The 22,458-nt window shown below is 39.1% G+C and overlaps 1 protein-coding gene across 1 annotated transcript; it reads left to right on the forward strand.

The window, feature by feature from the left end:
* The first annotated feature begins 6,650 nt into the window (after window positions 1–6,650).
* On the forward strand, window positions 6,651–22,434 carry BTBD1 (BTB domain containing 1). Its single transcript, XM_054213806.1, has 8 exons — window positions 6,651–7,069; window positions 13,314–13,470; window positions 14,010–14,115; window positions 15,711–15,908; window positions 16,173–16,365; window positions 16,927–17,014; window positions 20,919–21,065; window positions 21,962–22,434. The coding sequence occupies exons 1-8, from the start codon at window positions 6,666–6,668 to the stop codon at window positions 22,118–22,120; spliced, it is 1,452 nt and encodes a 483-aa protein (XP_054069781.1). The 5' UTR covers window positions 6,651–6,665; the 3' UTR covers window positions 22,121–22,434.
* Window positions 22,435–22,458: the final 24 nt, after the last annotated feature.

The following is a 22,458-nucleotide window of genomic DNA, read 5'->3' on the forward strand; positions in this document are numbered from 1 at the left end:
CCATATCAGGAATCTTTCTAGTAGCTACAGATCCTTTTAATTCCAACTTTCCTTTGCTGTGCCAAAATATTCTGGCTTCTATTTCAGCCTTTAGAAAGAAAATAACATCTCCAGCATTCTTGTTGACTTTATTTGTGTAGTTGACACCAATTCTAGAGAAAAAGGGAAAACTTGCTCAGTTAGTGCATCCCACAACCACTGATGAACTTCCCCAACAGCAAATACTCGGAAATTCGGCTTTAAGTCAGAAATTAAGTCAAACAGCAAGCTATCTTACTGATCGAACAACACCCTCAGTTTAAAAGCAGAAGTCCTCAAAAACTAACACATGCATTTCTTGAAAGCTGTAAGTGTTCTTGTGGGGGAGGAAGAGGAAATAAGAACTTCGACTGTATGTAACAACACCCTCTATTTACAGGTACCAGAACAGCAATATGAAAATGAAGGTAGGAATAGGGTGTCTTTAACTACATAATCACTAATCAAAGTGTTACGTGAAAGCAGTGTTGATAAGCTGCCATCACCAGATTAACTGTGACCTCTCAGCTTCCTGTCACATACTCAATTATATTCATTTCTTGATGTTGCAAAAGCATTTTTTCTTTCTTTTTCCTGAACTTTATAAATGGCAACATCATCATAAGGCATGTGGATGCCATCACTTGTATTTAGCAATATTAGACGTCAGGATAAGATTGAAAAACACATATATCCTACATAAACTGCTGTGAAGCTCAGGAAAGCAAAAGGGAGTAATGAAAACAGGAAAATTAAGACTCCTTCCCACACAGAAATCTTCAGAGGATCAGATTTATTGACATGTGATTCCTAGAGTTCTGATCTTACATTTCATCCGAAAGACAGTCCCTTCAGCAGCACAGCATCAAACACGATGATCCTTCACCACACTGTAACACTCCTGCGTCAGGAACGACATGATTTCTCTCTAAATGGTCATTTTGAAGTAGGTGGCCCAAGTCTCTCTCAAATCACAAGTACCAGCTGTATGCCACATGACGGATTCCTCACCGGGAATCCTGAGCGCAGCACCAAACCAGCCCCAGTTGTGTGGCCCCTTGGCTGGCATGACTCAACGCGCATGCTTGGGCTGGTCTTTGTCAGCTTCTCCATTAGACCGTTACTGGATCAATAATCAGTTTTTATAACATGGAAGATGTTTCTCTTCAGTGTCTCAACTAAATGGCAGCAGATCAGTCTTGATGTCAGGACTAAGAGGGCATTTGTAAGTGTGCCAGAAAAAGAACACTGTGGAGGACATAAAAATGCTTATTTATTAATGGTCAGCTTCAAAGTAGGAGACTAACTGGCCATTAGGTCTTTGTGTCCACTTTTGGTCTGGGAAACAGCTCTGATCTTTAATAGCTGCCTGTTAAATCTTGACAAATTGTAGGGCTTAACATTATACTGGTTTTATTTTAAATCAAAAAAATTACATTAATCTATACAAATATAGGTAGGTGAACCTTAAGCAAGCACACGAAGATCAATGCAGGGATTAAGAGTCACTATTTATAGCTTGTGGAAGCATTGCTCGTGTGTTCGCATATGGCTCTGCCAAGCAGCAAGCTCTCCCTGGGCTATGATGCCAGCTACAAAATACCATCCTGGTACAAACCAGTTCGTGTCATTCAGTTTTTATTGAACTAAACTGACATATTCTTGAGAGTGTACTTCCTCTATCTGCAAGAGAGGTTTTAAGGCAAGAAAAGTCAGTAGCCAATAGTCCAATAAAGATGGATTAAAAGGTGGATTAAAAGATGATGAATTAAAAGCTTCGTGTTCAGGATTTCTGTTAATTTGTTAATTTGCTGAGGGAGCAGCTTAGACCATACATAGCTGCAGCCCTCCATCAGCTTTAAAGCCAACCTATTGTATTTCTGAATTTCTTGTTAGTTGAGGGCATAAGACCTAATAAACGATGCTGTATTGTAAATCCCAGACTGCACGGCACACCAGAGGCGATATAATGTAGTTCATACGGTATGCACTGGGGGTCAGGAGGCCACCTGCTAATGATCTGCCGAGGATTTGGGGGATTCTCCAGCAGCAATCACATGCAAAGAGGAATTAGTGATCAGTGTCCACTCCGCTTACAAAATTGAGTATCAGTACCTCAAAAATGGAGCTGCTTTTTGTGCTACAGCCTGTCTATTCACCCAGGAATAATCTTAAGAGGGAAAGAGACAAGTCAGAGTAAAAATAGTTGTACTCTTTGATTTAAACTGTAAATGGCAACAGTGTGGCTTCTCCGTAAGAATCTTGTTAATCATGTGGAAATTGAACTGGTAGCTAAACACCCTGGTAGAAATGGAGGAAATGCGTGCTCTGTCTGGAACGCTGCTGTGCCTCAACACCTTTGCCAGGGACTGAAGAGTGAATAGCTTCACAAAACAGTCCCTGCTCAATCATAAAGATACGCTGGTAAAAACTAATAAAAGAATTTTCCCTCCTTTGCTTCTCCAGCTATGCAGTAGCAGAGCATTTTTAATTATTTAAAAAAGATGTCAAAGTGTAAGATTTTTCATAGAGCCAGCCATGTCAGTATTTGAAACCATATGTAAAATAGGGATGTGGTGAGTAGAATCTTCTGAGGCTTAATTAATTGGCTTGGTTTTGTAATTACTTTCAGATAAAAGATGTGAAGAACATTGCTGTTGCCATTTTTTTGTATATTTTTAAACACATAAATGTGCAGAATGAAAAATGAAAGAGCTACCTCCACAACGGGAGTGATTAAAAATGTCCGTGTGATATTTGTATCAGTTGTACACATCGCTAAGTTAGGATTCTGAAAATTTTTACAGAAATATTTTAATTAGCAGGAATGTTTATGGCGAGTGTGCTGTAAGCAATAATTACAACGTATTAACAGAAATTAATGTAGAAACTATGAATATTATCACTAAAAATCAGAAAAGTATATCAATATAGTTGAGGGCATAAGATACATAACCACCTTAATACTCCAGGACAACTAACCAGCACAGCTGAAAATGCGCAATAAAGCGCTCGCATACAAGAATTACTTTTAGAAATTATAGAAATTATTACAAAATTTAAAATTTTGAGAAAGTTGCATACTTGTGTTCCGGTTTAGATTACAGTTGAATTTATAACAGAGTAAAAAATACCAATTGCTCTTATTTTGGCATTTTTACCAACATTATATAGGCACTTTACAAGACATAAGAAAAAAATGTAATCCCTGTCCTTCAATATTCCTCAGATCTGAGACTCTGAATTTGTTTTCCGTGCAGGCATGGATCCAGTGCTGCAAAAATTGCAAGGTTACGTTAGCTGCAGACCCCCCATCACAACAGGTTAATGCCAAACAGAGAGAAGATAACAATAGTAATCAAAATAAAAAGCCCAAGGAGATAACTCTTATTATTATTTTTTTAAAGCATCGTTATGAAAAATTTGCACATCTGAATAACTTTAATTCTTCTACTCAGCTTCTGGTAACTCAGTCACGGGAATGGTAATATGCATGTCTGTCATTCACAGCAATGGCATGGATCAGATGTAGGGGGATTTTAAGAATCTAATTGAGCATGGAAAGGAAAAGATGTCATCAAATGGCCCCAACCAGGAAGCTGAATCAGAAACAAATCTGTGATTTACTCTGAATTATTCTTTTCCCTGCTGAAGCAAGAGAAAGGATGCTAACTGCTTATGAGAACAATTGCTAATCACTGTAAAAATACGTGTCAGCTCAAAAACTCTGGCCATAACAACAAACAGCTCCTTAGAACATACACAAAGCTGAGTTCATGTGGGGAAAAGAAGGAAAGGGAGGAGAATTTAAATAATTTCAAGAACAAATGAAAACAATACGCTTTGTAACCCAAGCCCTTTTGATGGGTCTCAGAGAACTGGCCCCATTTCACCGGCAGGGAAGGCCAGGGCCGCTGGTCAGGCATTCCTGTGCTTCTGGGACATCCCTGGCATTGCAAGTATCTCAGAAATCCCTGCCGTTTGAGCAGGACGTTCTCTGGTTCTTCTTCAGCGTATGTAAACCCACTTTGCCCTCGCTCTCCCTGCAGACAGATAAAGGAACCTCAAACCTCGGAGAGTACGTCCTTCATGAATTCCCACAGAAAAAAAGGCATCAGGTCAGCACGAGCTTGCTCAGGCCATTACACAGACTTTGAAAATGAGTTGCTCAAAAATGTAGACACTCCCTGACCTTCTGTTTTGCTGGCTAGTGATCAGGACAACCTTCACAGCTATATAATATAATACCGTTGAACTTTTGTCTGCAATCCTTGATTTGTAGCCATTCTGTTACGTGAGATCAAACAAAAAGTTGTTCTTGGGCTAATCTGCACTGCTTATGTTACATAAATATTTTTCTCTATATTAATTTTTGCTGTATTTCCTAGACAAAAACCGAGCATGCTAAGAAAGCAAACAACAGGACGGCATTTCAGTGACATTCACGTGTAGCCCCTTTTGGGAAAAGCATTGTGTATTATTTCTGATCTGGACTGGTGAATACAATCCCATGACATCACATTTAAAAATGGCTATGATCCACCTACTGATAATGCCAAAGAAAAACTAGCTGATTTTTTTTAAGAAGGAAGCTGGCACGAAGATTACAAGGTGAAACAAATGTCTGAGGCTCATTGCCTACGTGCAGAAAAGCCCCGTTTCAAAAAGAAATTTTTTACTTAATATTTTCTTAGCTCTCACTTCTAAAACTGCTTAAATTAGTGCATTTGGCTTTTAGCTGATCAGATCTGATGGGCACCCAGGTCGCATATCTCCTTTTCTTTTTCTCTTTTTCTCCTTTCCTGTTTTTCTCTTTTTTTAGGGTTTTGAGTCCTTTCATATTATTTTGTTTCTTTCCCCTCATTTTCTCTGTCAACTTTCTTTCTCAGCCCATCTTATATCCTTTCCCATTTTTCCTGTCGTGCATAGCTTTGTCTTCTTATGATTGGTTTCTCATCCCTGAAGCTAGCTTACATACTCTCTCTGCCCCAGTCACTCTCCTTTTGGTTCTTCAGCATATGTTTCGCTCTTTTTTCCTTAGCCCTTCTCCATCCTCGTTAACTTCTTCTGGTGTGTTACTGACAATACGTTCATGTTTTACAGAGTTCTCTGTAAGGAGAGCAGTCACGGCTGTCGGCTCTCAGCTGACAGATTAACCTGTGAGTGAAAGCAGAAAGACAGCAATGAAGGAAACTCATTAATACCCAGATCATCCCATGACTGAAAAGATTATCCCCAGAAAACTATTTATTTGTGACCACGGTGTCACCATTTCCCTCATGATTTTTTCCATCTCTGTCCCCAAGCTACCAGAGGAAATCTGAGCTTCTTCGGCTTTCCCTTCTTTGCCCACCTTGGGAGGAGAAAAGCGCAAAGGTGATACCTTCATTCTTCCAAGTCAGCAGTATGATTTTATTTTTAAATATAGCCTCTGTGCAAAGCTAGTTGCTGCTTTCTGGTTGGTATACTATGTCTTCTTGTGCCCTTTCCCACTATAGTTTACCCCTCTGAAATTGCTTCCATCTTGCTTAAGGTTCTCTAAAACTTGTTCTGCGAAACGGACCACATTTGCTTGGTCTCAGTTTTGTCCTAATTATAAACCTAAATGCAGAGTGGTGACATATTCTGTTCCTCTTTTAGACACACGCTTCCATAAATGCTGACAAGTCAGGAGCTACGATAAATAGCTTTCAGCTCCATAATTTAAATTGCTGATGTATTTACAGCAAAAGTCCAGTAGATGGCAAGATGATACACCTTATTTTTCAACTGACAGTGTCCGCTTTGACAGGACTGTGAAAACGCAAACATACCTTTTTTTTTTTTCCTTTGCCCTTTCTTTCCCCAAAGCTACCAAGATAGGACACTAAAAATTATCCTATTTTGCTTGTCAGAATTTGCCAAATTAATTCACCACCCTACATTCTCTGGTCCAAGGACGTTAAATTTGACTGCGTTAGGCACAAAAACCGCACTGCCTCTCCTCTACTTTCACTATTGCCAATTTTTTGTCCTCAGAAGTTTAAAGCATGAAATGACGACAGACGTTGCAAATGCGTTTCTTTTGTATAAGAAGAAATACGTGCCAACAGTCACTAATGTTTCAACATTATTTCAGAAATAACTAGATGATCAATCCTTGTTTTGTCTGTTATGGTAAGGAATCAGGTATTACAAAAATGATTTTGCATTTCACGTGCCTAAACAGAACAGATGCAAGATTTATTCATTCCTTCATGTAACGACACAAATTTCTGTGACTGTCGCGGCGCTCTGCACTTTGCACGTCTGTTCGGGGTATTTTTTTTCCCCTCTTCGCAGCCCTGGAAAGCGCATTCCCACCGCAGACACGGCTTTTGGACGCCTTTTTAAAACTAACAGGGACACGGTTCCGAAACGCGGCCTGGATGAGCCGCACGACGCCTGGAAGCCCGCGCTCCCCCTCAGCCGCCCCCGCTCCCCTCACCGGCCGGCGGGCCCGCTGGCGGAGGGCGGGCAGCAACGGCTCCGCCTCGCGCAGGCTCGCTGCGGCGCATGCGCGGCGCAGGGGAGGCTCGCGGCTGACGTCGGGCAGCGCGGCGGCCGTGCGCGTGCCGCCGGCGGACGGAGCGGCCTGGCCCGGCCCGGCCCGGCCCCTCAGGGCGGCGATGGCGGCCGCCGGCGGCGGCTCGGGTCCGCCCGCGGAGACGCCCGCCGCTGCCGCCGCTGCTGCTGCCGCCGCCGCCGTTGCCGCGGAGGCCGGCGCGGTGCTGCAGCGGGAGCCGCTGTACAACTGGCAGGCCACCAAGGGCTCGCTGCGGGAGCGCTTCGCCTTCCTCTTCTCCAACGAGCTCCTCAGTGACGTCCACTTCGTGGTGGGCAAGGGCAGCCCCCGCGGCGGGAGCGGCGGGGCGCCCCCCGGGCCCGGCCAGCAGCGCATCCCCGCCCACCGCTTCGTCCTGGCGGCCGGCAGCGCCGTCTTCGACGCGATGTTCAACGGCGGCATGGCCACCACCTCGGCCGAGATCGAGCTGCCCGACGTGGAGCCCGCCGCCTTCCTGGCGCTCCTCAGGTCAGGCCGCGGCGGGGCGGGAGGTCCCGGGCCAGTTGGGGGGTCATGGGCCGGGGGCATCTCGCAGCGGGGTTGGGAGGGAGAGGTCTCTCCTTAGGCCGGGCCGGGCCGGGGGCTCCGCTCGGCCGCCGGTGTCATCGCCTCGCTCCGCCGCCCCTCCTGGCTCCTGTCCCCGAAGAGCCGCCGTCTGCGTGGCGTGGGGGTAGATGCAGAGAGAACGCCTCACCACCTTGTGGGCTGGCACGCAAGGTCAAGCCGCCCCCCGACCCCGAACACATTTTGGTTCCTTCTTGCTCTTTTCCTGCATCCTTTTCCCAAGGGAAGTGCCCCAATTTTAGGGCAGTTAATTGTCCAGTCAGTACTTTGATAGTGGTGGGTGTCTGGTTTGGCCTTTTGATTCCATTTGTGGGTTGTTTGTTTGTTTTTCTACAGTAAGATGATGGGAATTAGTGGTTCCTCTGAGCGTCCATCCACCTTCTCACAATGGCTAAGAAGGGATAGAGGCTGTTATGCCAAGCTTTTAATTTCATTTGGTACTTAACTTTGAAATCTTACTCATCTTGCTGTTCACTTTTTCAGTGGTGGAAATAAATTGATATATCTTTTTACCAGAGTAATGCCCATCCTAATCACACTTACTATAGATACTTTTGGTTGGAGAGTGAACATGCAGCAGAATCCAGTAACTAACTGATTTTTTTACACACAAACCACCCAAGTGAGACCATGAGTGCAGTGATGGCAAAAAGTATGTAAAATGGGTTAGTGGTTTCTAATTTGGGCAGAACAGGATCTGCTACTTTTCATGCTCGCAAAACTGATGAGTTTGTCTACCATTTCATTTTACTCCGTGTAATGGTAAATACAATTTATGGTGTTCACAGAAACAATTACTGACAGTTTCTTTGTGCATCAGGCTGTGGTGTGGTAATATGACTAAACTGCTTAACCTGAAGGTTTTTCTCAAAGAAACTTCTGCTAGGCAAAATCTCTCTATATATATATGAAACAGGCTTCTGTAATGAATGTTTGGGAAACAAGTAATATTATTGGCTGGAAATAAGTATGTAGTGTCTCGAAACTTCCTGTAATAGAAAAAGCTCCAAAGTCTTAGCAACTTTTCTCTTTGTTTTGAGGCCTAACACTTAAGAACAGTGAGAAGTCACTTAGTCCTTTTAGTAATCATGAACACAGGAGGTGCAACAACTGATTTGAAAAAAAACCAGCAAACCACCATGCAGCAGCAATGTCTCACTGTTGCCATTAGCAAATGAACTGTATGTATTTTGTGGATTCTTAGCAAAGAGGTAGTGGGAAGGTGAAGAGTTTGTGTAGAAGAGTGCAAGATAGTGGGAAGTGTCTTTCAAGCACAATGGTTTCGAGGGTTAAAAGTGAATGACTGTGCACATCTATGTGTTTGTCTATATATATATGTGGAAAAAAACACTGGACAGTGAAAAGTTAATATAATGAGAGAAGTTTGGATAAAAATATAAACATGGAAACAGGAAAGTTCTAAGTAGAGATAAGAAGGATGGTATTTGAAAACTGTAGAAGTGAACGAAGAGATGTTAGAAGTGAACAAAAGCCATCTTGTGTTGGTAGAGCTGCTAGTACGTAATTGTCAGGGGACTTACATAAGTAAACTGATTATACTTATATCTTGTCTAAATATCACCAGACTGATGAACTGTTGAATCATCTCAGGCTTGATGTCGTCTTTGGTATGAAATACATGGCAGCTTTTCAGGACATTCTTCCATATTATATCTATATTTTGAGCTTACATTGGAATAAATATACATTAGAACACCATGTTAAAAATATATCTAAGGAGAACTTCTTTAATACAGACCAGTACCGGATGACTTCTGTGCTTGTATAGGCTGTTTTTAAGGTATAACAACTATAAGACAACCTGATTTTTTTTCCTGGTGTTGACCAGAAGAGACAAGAATTATGCCTTGCACTGTTGGCTGCTTTTATCTACCATTAGTAAATTGGTCAGATAATGATGGTTGCCTTTTATAGGACTTTTCTTTAATCTTTGCAAAGACAATTTGAAGTGTATTGGCTAGAAATTAAGTTGGGATCTTTGAGTACACATAGCAAATGAACGTCAAGGTAAAGGAAATATTTAAGTGATGCAAAATTTATAGGGATAATCTACTAATTATTTAATGTTCCACAGCTTGTTTCGATTTTATTCATGCGTGGTTTGTTAGGTCCTATCTATAGTTGATGTGTTTCGTGAAGACCTACTGACAAATGCTACTTGTAAATTAAAGCCAAAGGAAAAGATTTTTTTTGATGAAAATTTTTCTGATTCTCTTTAAATTCATTCCATCTGTATCTGTCCAGTGAGACTGACTGTCATTTATGTATCCTATGATGTAAACTTTCATAAATGTTAGTGTTTTGTCACAAAATAGATGGTAGTTCAAGAGTTATGTTTATGGGTAAGAAAAAAGTAGTTAGGAATCGAACGACTTAAACATCTCATAGTCACCAAGTTAATATGATGTCTGTGGTTTTTTTATTTTTGTTTTGGATATGTTCATACACAACTTAAAATCGGATACAGTTGCTAGCCTTTTCTGACAAGGGACTCTAAAGTAACAAATTTGTAGAGTAAAAGTATTTGAAAATAATGAACTGAAACTTTAATTGGTAGTACCGCTGTAATTCCAATAATATGTTTCAGGGTTTCTTTTTTCCCCTACAGAAAGTTGGGTAGTCCTCCTTGTCTGTGGGCTGAAATCTTAACTGTAAAGATGGGAAAAGGGGAACCTTTTCAAATTGGCTGGGGAAAGGGAAGAGAACGTTCTTAGAAAACAGTTGGCTGTACTCAAAGGCTTAGAAATGTCTGTGGTGTGTGTTTTGGTTTATCACCCAGTATTCCTCTTGCCTGATGAGTTTTCAAACATGAGACAGAGGAGTTTTTTACAAGCAGATGACCAGTTCAGTAGTTTGACAGATTGATCCTTAAGAGCTGAAATAATATCAGTCACCAAGTTTGAATCTGCTTCTCAATTAAACAGGTTTTTGGGGTTTTTTTGTATGCTTGTAACTGTACAAGTTGAATAGCAGTGATCAAGAAAATTAAAGTTGTCCCAATAGGATTCTGGTTTAGGGCTTCATTTTATTGTTTTTAATAAGATTTTTTTAAAATTTCATTCACATTTTACAGTAATTTAACTTGGCCTTTGATCATAGTATAAAGGAAAGTGACGACATGGCACAAATTTAGCAGTCTGTCTTCCAGATGTCTTTGCAGAGGACTTTGGCAAGCAGTAAATAAAGGGGTAATAATGACTAACTGGAAAAAGAGTCCTGTGTGCTTTTATAATGATGACAACACTTCAGCTCTTGGGAAGATGCTAAGATTAGGGGAGAAAGAAGCGCTAACATGAGAGTAAGGAAAAGTGGCATAAAATGTATGAGAGGCTTATGTAAAGTGAATGATTGAGTGGTCACTTGAAAAAAAGGTTTGTTCTGGTCACTAGAAGTGTTCTTCCACTATGCGTATACACATGTGCACACCATCCTGGATGACAATAAAATTAGTCAATGTCTAAAGAACAGTTTGTTTCTATAAGTCTCTTGAAGGGAAGGAGAGGAGGGAAGAAAGCAAGGGGGAAGGATAAGTGATCTTGAGCCCCACTGTGTTAAGTGGAGGATCAACAGTGGTATAAATATAAAGATGTGCTAGTTGAGGTGTGCCACAGATGGGAGAGTTAACAGAGATAGGGCTCTTGGCACATGAGCAGAGGGATTTTTAGAGAGAAGACACACCTAGAGTTCCTCTTTTATGAGTAGATGAATGCATCATGATCATCCATCTGTATACTTAAGGGAAATAGGATTATACAACATCCTAGAGCAATGTACTTTATTAGCATTTTTCGTAGTTTTTACAGCTGCCTTTTAACTTTACAAATTAACACTTTTTAGTATTTGCACTGTTTGTACTGAAAATAGTGTTGATAACACGCCGATGTTTTAGTTGCTGCTTGAGGTGCTGTGCAAATCTTAGTTGTCATAACTTGAATCACTTAAGTCCTGTTAGTTTGTCTTTGACACGCTTTCAGTTGGGGAGTGTCTCTTAATGTATATCCAGCCATACGGCAGGGGAGGGATTGGAGCATAGAGCCTCAAGCGTGTCCTTTGTGGGATGAAAAAGCATCCTGTAGCTCAAAGATCTCACATGAACGAAAACCCTGCATGTATATGCACTGTTGCCACATTTGAATTCCTGTCGTTTGGCCGTGTAATTGGTTTGTGATCATAGGAGGAAAAAGCCTGCAAAATTCCTGGGACAGCAAGGGTCAGAAAAGTGCGGTTTGGATCTGCACCTTGATTCTTAAGAAGGCATATTAGCAAGTGAACCACAAGCAAGATAATCTCTGTTGTGTCAGTTCATTGGCTTCAGATTGGACACACTTAAGGAATAAAATCCAAATTACATTCCAATTTGGTGGATTTTTTTTAAATTTTTTTTTTTTTAGGATTAGGTAAAATTTATAGTGTAGTTTGCATGGTAATGCCACTTTTTGTACAGCCTGTTAATGTTCAACTCTTACGTGATTTGGACTCCAATCTTCTATAAAGCCATACAAGGAGAATTAGGGCATTTTAAACAGATTTTTTTAAATCTTAAAACCAAAATCTAAATGCACTATTCTACTGCTTTAATGAACTAGTTGTCAATTTGAATTTGGTATACGAGTGTACCTGTGAGATCTTAGTTTCTTAAAAGTAAATTTGTCGGTGATTGTGACTGGCAAGTCAGCCCATCATTTCCATCGACAGATAATAGTTTATAGCTTTCATAAATCAGTTCTAAATGGACTGTACGAAACTTTTACTTAAAAAGAAAAAAGTTAGCATTTAATTAAATTAATTCTTTCTAAAGCTGTTTGATGTAAATCCAGTTTAAAGAATTAATCTAGAGCATCATTCACATTTCCTAAGTGATGTGAAAGCCGACAGTTTGAATAGATTGGAGTATTGTAATGGTAAATATGTACCTGTTGGTAAGTGGCAGAAAATTTAATGTGGAATGCCAGATTTAGTTGTGTGTTAGCAATTACCAAGAATATACGAAATGTAAACAGTGAAGAACTTGAGACTTTAATTCTAGGTTTCTATTACTTAGATCTCCCCATCTTGCAAACAAGTTTCACAAGTTTCTCCTGTTGAATACAGTCTGCTTATTGTTACATTTAAAAACCCTTCTAAATACGCCTTCTGACTCTACATATTGCTTGCCACTCATTTCCAGGAGGTTCTGAACAAAAAAGAAATATAAAGGAAAGGCTTGGTCTTCATTGTGGGGTTCCTGCTTTTACTGATGTGCCCTGCTTGATTATGTTTAATCATCTGTGTGTTGGGACAAATGTATTTTTGTAAGTCACAGGCTGTTCTTGATTATTATCTGAAAAACTGATTAAATATTGCTAAGATATCTTCAGTGTCACCTGTAAGAAAATTTATTTTTAAAAATAAGTCATCTTTTCCATACAGAATCTTCAAATAAATCTTATCTTGTTGGGTCTCAAATAACAGCTGCTCAGGAAACAGGGTTTTTTCCTCGTTTTGGTGGAGGCTTCTATCTTTTGGTTTACAGCTCATGCTAAAATCTCAACCAATCATCTGGCCTCAAAGAGTGGAGACAAGCCAGAGTGTTTGCTATGGCAGGAATAGAAGAGTCAAGGTCATCTGCTTTCCTCTCCTCTGAACAGTACAGAATGGTAACTTTGACATAAGATGTTATCACAGTGTTAAGTCCTTGACACTGTTCCCCTCGTGTCAGGGAAGCAGTCAGTGCACGGTCAGTAAATTAAGTTCAGCAATATAGCCACGGAGGGTTATGTATTGACATTTAGAAATGCAGCTCTTCCTGGTGAATCAAAAGAGCATGCATTCATATGTTAAGTAATTCTGCAGCTCAGCTGTTGTTTACAGTTTGGTAGCTATGTATAACTAGTACAGCCCAGAGCAGTCTTAGGGAGTAATACATATTTAAAACAAATGTATGCCATTAGGTTAACGTAATATTCTTTCTTCAGCCATTTAACTAGCTTATTAGTTCGTAACAATGCTACATGGTCAACTGTTTTGTTGCATGTTCACAGTGCGAATCTTTGACCTGTTTTCTAAATGCAAAGAGACTGTTACATTCTGCTTGACTGCTCCCCTCAAAATATGTTCTTATGATCTGTATTTGTGTATTGATTTCTAGGTTTCTTTATTCAGATGAAGTTCAAATTGGTCCAGAAACAGTTATGACTACTTTATACACTGCTAAAAAGTATGCAGTCCCAGCCCTGGAAGCACATTGTGTGGATTTTCTAACGAAGCACCTCCGAGCAGATAATGCCTTTATGCTGCTTACTCAAGTAGGTAAATTTAAGTTTAGTCTTGATTTACTAGGAGAATCAGTATTTGGAGGGAAATGACCAAATATTACTTCATAGTGGGTTTGCTATCCCATAGCCTAATTTATGTATGAAAATGTCTTGTCGCTCTGTTAGCATTTTTACAGGCTAAGCTTCTTATTAATGTGGAGGAAAGGCTTTTTTTCCCTTTTTTCTTTTTTTTTTTTAACACACAACGGACTGGGACTTCAAATGGAGCCAGTTTATCTACAGAATCTCTTAATTGCTTTTTGATTGTTTTTTGTTAAGACTGCTTCGGTTCACTATAGCGGATTTCATGTGTACTTTTTTTTAGTTATATTGCCAAAAGTACAAACATAAGCATGAAGCAAAAATTGCTTGTAGTGAATTCTCAGTAGTTATGTACTCCTTTGAGAATTTAAGTTCTCTTTAAGGTATAAACACAAAGAACACTTAGACAAATCAACCTATCCTAATTTAGATCTATACTAGAGTAAAAGTATTTTTTATGCTGAAGATGTATTTCTTTACCTTTTAAGGCTCGTTTGTTTGATGAACCTCAGCTTGCTAGTCTTTGTCTTGACACAATAGACAAAAGTACTATGGATGCAATAAGTGCAGAAGGCTTTACTGATATCGATATAGGTAAGTTACTTTGTGTGTCCTGAGCATTAAACTTCTGAAGAGAATTGTAGGGGCACGAGGAGACGTTGTTATGGTAACCCAGGATAGTTCACCTCCCCTATCTGGGTACATCTTATCTCCTTGTCATGCTAACCTGGGTTGTTCGCCTTCCCCCTCATCTGCACCCAACTTTACATGGGCACCAAAGCAACAGCCAACTGCGAATCTTGGAATTCAGAGAACAACACCTGCATTACATCAGCAAGTGTGCTAATGAGCAAAACAGGACATTGCATATGTATGATATTTCAATCAGTGCAAGTTTTATTATCCACCCCTGTAGTGCTTTCCTTTGAGCTTCATTCCTGAGCAGGGTTCCACTGCGTTGGGTCCCCATTTGATTAGTGTTGGTGTCCCAGGGCTCCCACCATGGTAACACTACACTTTCACTAAAGCCAGCGCTTTCACTTGCTGAGTGTTGTGCTTTGTCCCTGAGGGTTCCATACCTACTTTTCTCGTATAACAGGAAGCATACTGTTTTTTTGCTGCATGGTACTTCTTTATTCAGAGTTGCACAGATCTGGTACAATTTATGAAATCTGTTTAAAGAAAATAAAATCTAAACTGCTGGTTTCTATGTTTCATCTTTTATGAAAAGCTAGCAGTTGTAAATTTGCATACTTAATTTCATTGTTACTGTACATGTCTAAGATTTTACTCCAATTCAGCTAGTCTGGGTGAAAAACTCAAAGTGAAGGAAGGTATTCCAGCTGCTTAAAGAAATTGTAAAGTTAACTTGTGTTCAGTGGGATTTGTACCCAGATTGTGAGTGTTCATCTTTACTCTTGGTAAGTCCCCATCTGTTTCGACTTTCCAATATGATATTTTCTATGACTGCAAACATGTCTTGCTTAAATTCAGGGCATATAAAAATTCCCAAAGAAGACAGAAGATTCAGATTATGAGAACGCTTTTGTTTTTCAGGCTTTTGTTCTATGATAAATTGAGGATAGAATACCTATTATTCATAAAAAGCCAAAATGAGTAAGAAACACAGGAAAACTTGCTTTTGTAAAACACGTGAGAGTACCTTGCCTCACATCCCGTGTTCTACCTTCAAGCTTTGTGAGTGGCAAATACATCGATGTTTAAGATCACTTTCGTGTATCTTTAAACTGGTTTTGTGTGCACCACTGCTGCTTGTGTCTATAGTTGATCCAGATTGGTAGGTGGGTGAGAATATGACAATGTCATCATGAATAACTTGTTTTTTCAGTAGTGTACATTCACCGCCTGGTCACTTCCAGTTTCGATCTTGCCCTAGCCATGGAAATTCTTTAGGATATTGGTTGTCACTGCATGGATTATATATAGTTGCACTCTTAGGAATCAAGAAGGAAGTTCATATGCTGTCTTCATAGCAGGAAAATGATTTTTTAGTTTGGAGTCTATACACCATTGTGAGATTTCCTTATACATAAGATAAGTTGTCTTATTTTTTATGTCTTATGATGAATGTTCTTAGTGTTTAATTAAAATTTTAAGCTTACTTAATGTGTAGCACTGTTACTGATTTGGATGAAAAACTGATCTAAATCTGGTAACTTTTTCTTTAGACACATTATGTGCAGTTCTAGAAAGAGATACACTTAGTATTCGAGAAAGTAGACTCTTTGGAGCTGTTGTTCGTTGGGCAGAAGCAGAATGTCAAAGACAGCAATTGCCCGTGACATTTGGAAACAAACAAAAAGTCCTTGGAAGAGCTCTTTCCTTAATCCGTTTTCCGTTAATGACTATTGAAGAGTTTGCAGCAGGTGAGTTTTGGGGTTCTTTGTCTTACTGTTAGACTGCATTTCTGCGCTGCTCACTGCAAGTGTTTAGATGCCTAACATTCTATTCTGTTATTAATATCATACTAATAAAAGTTGTGATGCACAAATGAAAGCAAAACATTATGCAGAATACGCTCTGGCCGTTGGAAAATATTACTGTCATCTTCAGTTTGCGAATATGTGTGGTTTAAATACAACAGTTGGAGTAATTCTTCAAATCATCTGAGAAGTTTTTCCTTTCCACAGGTCCTGCTCAGTCTGGAATTTTGTCAGATCGGGAAGTAGTAAATCTCTTCCTGCATTTTACTGTCAATCCTAAACCTAAAGTAGATTATATTGACCGACCAAGATGTTGCCTAAGAGGAAAAGAATGCAGTATTAACAGGTTCCAGCAAGTGGAGAGTCGCTGGGGCTACAGTGGAACAAGTGATCGGATTAGGTATCGCTTTTGAAACAATTTGGAGGAGAGACAGAGAAGCGTGGGAAGAAAGGGAATATATTACTCAACTTTGACTTTTTGGCATAAGATACAGCAACAAACATGCTGGTTCTGTTTGGGCATGTTTGATATTATCCTTTTTTAAAAATAACTTAGGCTGTTGCGCACATAAAATATAAAGTAGCAAAGATCAAAGTTCAGGAGGGTTGAGTGCATTCTAGAGTGTTTGGGTGTTACCTGCATATTCCTTTTTAAAATACCAAGTCTCTTGATCTGTTTTTATTTTGGAGGTATTAAAAAGGATCCAGTTGTTTTTTTTCTTTAGTGATACTGAATATCTTGGAAGATTAGCAAAGCTTTAACCCGTAAAGTTGATACCTTACAAAGCGTTTGTCTTGCTATTGAAATCTAAATAGAAAGTGGTGTTGGAAAAAGAAATTAACGTCACTTTCAGTTTATTTCCCTGCTCTTCAGTGGGAGTCTTTTTCTTACTTGACTGGGAATAAGGTAACACACCCATCGCAGTTATTTAAATTCCTTTCTTTGCTTATGTTTTACTAGGTTCACAGTTAATAGAAGAATTTCTATAGTGGGATTTGGATTATATGGATCTATTCATGGACCCACAGACTATCAAGTTAATATACAGGTACAGTATATTCTGTTTAAATAGGCTTATGCAGAAACTACACTTGTAGTACTTGCAAAACGTTTGGTGTATATTTGGGTAGGAGCAATCGATAGGCCCGGAATCTAACCTGTATTTTGTCCCCAACAGTAGTCATAAGCGGATGACTAGGGAAAAGTAAGAACAATATGTAACCCTTCTCTCTTTCTCCTGTATTCTCCTGTCCTTCAGTCATTTTTAGTATAGGTGATTCCTGAGAGACCGATTTGGTTTCTCTATTTAGTAGCTCCTGGTGAATCTTTCTTCAGGATACTTGTCTGGTCTAACCTTTAATTCCTGTTAGCTTTCTGCAGAGGAATTTCATGGCTTTGTAATCTGTTCAGTTGTGCACAAAGTCTGTCCTTTGTTAAAGTTTCTAGTAATTCAGGAATCTCTGAAATCAGTGACACAACATGTAGTGACTGATAAAAAAGCTCACTGTGTCATCAGGAAGACATTGAAAACAAGATAAAAGGTGACATTGTGTGGCTGTATGACAGCCAGGTATGCCCACGTCTTGAGTATTGTGTGCAGTTCCCAATCTCACACAACAGAATTAAAAGGTAGAGAAAAGGGTAAATAAAATGATTAAGGGGATAGAGCTGCTTTGTGAAGGGAGACCAAAAGGCTAGGACTCTTCAGTTTGTAGGGGAGAGGCTATGGGGAGGTGTGAGCAATACCTCTAAAATCATGAGGGCAATGGATAAGGTAAATGCAGAACACTGTTGTTCACCAAACCCCAGAATAATAGAACTAGGGGACTCTTACTGATACTAGCAGAAGATCAAAATGGATGAGAGCATTTTTTCAATGCAGAGGATACTAAACATACCGCCACAAGAAGCGGATATGCTGTTTTGAATTTGGTGGTATTTGAACATGTTCATTCATCAATAGCAGATTCTTCAGAAGATTCCAGAAGACACAGAAGTGGGGAGTGTACTGTAGCGCCCCTAGTAGAACAGTTGTGGATGCTGGGGCAACAGACAGCAGAGCCCAGACTTGTATTCTAACTCTCAGCAGCATCTTCTCTTGCCACTGTTGGAGCACATTGGGCCATTTGTATTTGTCTGACCAGACTATGTATTAATTACATTCTTAGCTTGCCTGGTACACGTATTGGGGCTTGGAAGCTTGTACTTGCCCAGAGCTTTTTCGGAAAGATTGCCATCTTATTTGCTACTGATTCAGTCTTAGGTAGAAGGTTGTATGTTACTGTTACTGTAATTACTTCTGTAAAGTTACTTCAATTTTAGGTTTGCTGTTTGTTTCTTCTGCTGGTAGATGACGTATTTGTATTGCTGTTCTCCAGGCTCCTACGTGATAATCTTATCCTCCTGTTACTCATTTTATATCTTCATGCTATTTAGCCCACCAGACAGTCTATAGGGCTTTTTGCTTCTGCTGTGTTGAAAGAATGATTTAACATTGGTTTTGATGCTTTCGGAGAGCTGTTCCTAAACCTTCTTTTGGCCTACTTAATTGTATTTTTTTTACATTTTAATCTGTCAGTTTGAACCTTTCTATTTTAGTCTGGATACAACTTCATATTTCTATAGGATGCCCTTTTTTGTTTGTTTATTTCCAGTAATAGCATTTTGCTGATCAGCCATGCCAGCTTTTTTCACCTTTTCTCAAGCCTTTCCTAATAGGTGGTACTGTCCTTGGGCAGTAGTCTGCATGCTTCTTATAAGGATTTGATTTTCTTAATTGCTTGTTTTAGCTTCTTTTGAACAAACATCCTCATTTTTCTCTCTTTGAAATATAGCACAGCTGTGGTGGATTTGCTTTTGTTATTCACATGGGAGCATTGACTCTAAGTATATTATAGACACTGTTACGTAGTGTTTCCATTATGAAATTTTGAATCTGATCCTGCTCATCGTTCAGCACCGAATCAAGGGTTGCGTTTCTTCCTACTGAGCAATTGGTTAGCAAGCTCATGAAATGGTCAGTGATAGCATCTAAAAATGTCAACCCTGCTTCATGTCCTGGTATGACACTTGCCCGGTCTGAGCGGGTAATTGAAGACACTGCTAAAATTTTATTTCCTGCTCTTGTAGCCTGTTTTGATCTCTCTTAGCATGTTGTGATCAGGACTGTCTTCTAGTAATATTGATCCAGCACTATTTTTTTTTTCCTTTTTAAGTGTGGAATTTCAGTCAATTTGAATTCTCTTTTTTTATTGAGATTAATTTTTATTTGATTCTAAGCTTTCTAACAAGATTTTAGCATTCCGTGACTGGCACAGTTTTACTCTGTACTGCGTATTTCATAACCTGGTACTATCGTATCACATTGATTTATTAGGTGTGTGGGAAATTTTGTGAAAGACAAAATTTGTTACTTCATTCAGGGACAGAAATTCCATTGTCCCTATCTTATTTTGTAGACTTCTAGCGTGTGCTGGAACTGCTATTTCAGTTCATTTCTGGGCATCCTATTTAAGTGACAGTTTATTTGTCTTCTGTTTTGTATTATTTCATTACTCTGACCATCCTGTACTTAAGGATAGGAATTTTGTGTCTTTCTTCTTAAGATAAAAATGTTGTGCCTTTCCTCTTGTGGTGTTCCAAACAAAATGTATCTGGAATGAGGTTTTGAAGGAATTTGTTGGCTTTTCCACATTCCTCAGTTTAAAAGCTCACTTGCAAATTCCTTGATTTGAAGTGCCATCAGTTTGGTTTTCTCAAACTATGTATCAACGTAAATGAGTAGCAGTTGGTACTGAGGACCTAGCAGCTATACTATGCATATGTGGGGATCTTTACTTTTTATTAACTCTTGTTTGATCCTCTCGGCTAAATTCCTGTTAGCAGATGAGAGCATTTGGTGTGCTCCCTCAGCATTTTTGCTGGATTTATTTCATCTGAAAAGAATTTAGTTCTTGCAGGGCAAAACAAAGCATATTAAGTGGGAATGATCAAGAGATTCACTTGAAAAACATGCTCCTGATCCAAACCGAAAGGCTCATGTACCTTTATGGTTCAGATGAAGGCCATCCATCTGATACAGGTTCTCTTTATTCTGTAAGAATCCCCAATTCCTGATGAATCTGAAACTTTCTTGTCACAATCTTTTCAGACAGGTATTTAAGTCCTATGTCTTTACCTTTCTTCTTGGACCTGTATCAGTACTAGCAGAGCTTCAGAGGGTTAAACCTCTAATACTTGTCTTAAAATAGTGATAATGTTTATTGCAAATACATCTTTTATGTGAAAGGGGCTTAGGACTTCATCATTGTAGTCGTTAATTAGTTCAGCATTGTAGTCTGCTATTACTACATCTTAGCTAGTGATCCCTATTCGCTACTAAAATTGACGGCAAAAGAAATAATATGTAGTCTGAGTGTAATTTTTATCCTGAATCTAGAATAGAAATAAATTGTATAAAACATTGCGGCACAAGTTCTTGTTTTCTTTCAAGAATGTATCATTGACTGCTTATATTATCTGTAAAAACTTGTTTTTCAAATGAGCCACAGCCAGCAAATGTGATTCCCTCATGTGGGCTGTGCAGGGGTACAAAGATCAGCAAATCTAAGTTCAGGATTATATGTAGTATATGAAGGTCAGAAGCTGAAGGTCTAAGAGCTGTTCTTCGTCTCCCAAGCAAAGACTATAACCTGGTTGGAGCAGCGTTGAATCTAGCTCACAGATTGAAGACAGCCTGTGTAAAATTCACAAGCCATCGTTTGGCACGCTGCTGGGTCAGCCCTAATGGTATCGGGAAATTACACCTACTCTTCAGTTCTGAGATTGCACTATCCTTGCAATTAAACTGGGTGGAGTAGGCAAGTGTTTGCTTGTATCTTCTAATATGCGTATAATAAAAATCTTTCTCAAGCTTGTAAATCTAAAAATACTGTTTTCATGTTTTTGTACAGATAATCGATTATGAGAAGAATCAAACGCTAGGACAAAACGATACTGGATTTAGTTGTGATGGAACAGCTAGTACGTTTAGAGTTATGTTCAAAGAACCTATAGAGATTTTGCCAACGGTTTGCTACACAGCTTGTGCAACGCTGAAAGTAAGAATGCCTAACAGTGCAGAAGAAAATGTTATTTTGATGCAAGAATTGTTCTTTTATGCATCTTGTGATGGGAAAATGTCTTCTAGATCCTGAATTTATTTTAAGTTCAGTGCTAAAGAAGGTTGTATTTAAACTCCACGGTAACTTACAAGACTGCTACCTCTCTTTTGTGCCACAGCACAGAATTCATAACTGGACCCTTTGTGCTTTTCCACTTACTGGCTTGATGTAAGAGTTAGAATGAGTCCTAATGGAAGTCACTGGTTCTGTGTGGGCAAAAGCACTATCTAGAATATTTAATCTGGCAGCTTCCTATAAAAATTTAAGTTTGATTTCTTTTATCAAGGGTATTCTAACCACTAGCTAGAGTCAAGAAAACTGAAAGGTTTTTTTTTTTAATTACCTTTTATATACTAGTGCTGAAATACAGGAAAGAATTATTTGTTCTAGGGAAGTCTCCCCTTAACGTTACGGACAAATTTATTTATTCAGTGTTTTCTCAAAAAATCTTTTAATATTCTTTTAAATATAATTCCCTATACCGAAATCAAAGTTGATTGGGTTGGGAAAAAAATGTTGCACACTAAAAGAAGCTGAGGCAGGGAACTAGGTGAGAATATAGACAACTTGTACGACAAGGAGAAATACAAGAAAATATTTGTTACTAGTTGGATAAAATCAAGTAGTTTAAGTCTGCTGTCAGGGAAACTTTTTTTTGTTATTTAGACATAAGGCACTTGCTTCTGTTGTCTGTGATTTTGGGTTTGACCTATGATGTAGGTACGTAAATCTTATAATATTAAAATGACCTAAGTCAGTAGTGTTTGAACTTCAGCACTTCATGGGTCTTGCTGCCCACTTTCCTTCAGTTGCTAATCTCTTCTGTTTTTCAGGGTCCTGACTCCCACTACGGAACAAAAGGTTTGAAAAAAGTGATCCACGAATCTCCTACTGCTAGCAAAACATGCTTTGTTTTTTATAGCTCACCAGGTAACAATAACGGTACCTCAATAGAAGATGGACAGATACCAGAAATAATATTTTATACATAATTTCATATGATCATCTCGAATGTGTCAGCGCATCAGTGGACTTCAGCTCACTATTGGCGGCAGTTAAAAAATTATGTGAAATTACATGAATGTGTGAAAACAAAACTAATTTGTTTGAGAGGTACCAGAAAAGCTATTTTCTCTGCATTGTTAAAGGCAGAATGTAATTTAGCTTTTCCTCTTAACAAAACATCAAGTGGAGTAAGTACGCTGTATATTGAAAAGATTGTTTTAAATAGTAATTTGTGATTAATTGCTTTGTACTTTCACCCCTTCATTTCTCTTGTATTAAGATTAATTTTTTTGAACTGGAACATCATCCTTACTCATTATGAGCT

The sequence above is a fragment of the Rissa tridactyla genome, chromosome 9 (genome assembly GCF_028500815.1).
Source record: "Rissa tridactyla isolate bRisTri1 chromosome 9, bRisTri1.patW.cur.20221130, whole genome shotgun sequence".
NCBI lineage: Eukaryota > Metazoa > Chordata > Aves > Charadriiformes > Laridae > Rissa > Rissa tridactyla.

Bases quoted from the DNA above. Each gene is read 5' to 3' on its own strand.
- BTBD1 (XM_054213806.1), top strand. From the start codon at position 6,666: ATGGCGGCCGCCGGCGGCGGCTCGGGTCCGCCCGCGGAGACGCCCGCC. The intron at 14,116-15,710 runs GTAAGTTACTTT...CTTTTTCTTTAG, and splicing joins CTTTACTGATATCGATATAG to ACACATTATGTGCAGTTCTA. The intron at 21,066-21,961 runs GTAAGAATGCCT...TCTGTTTTTCAG, and splicing joins CAGCTTGTGCAACGCTGAAA to GGTCCTGACTCCCACTACGG.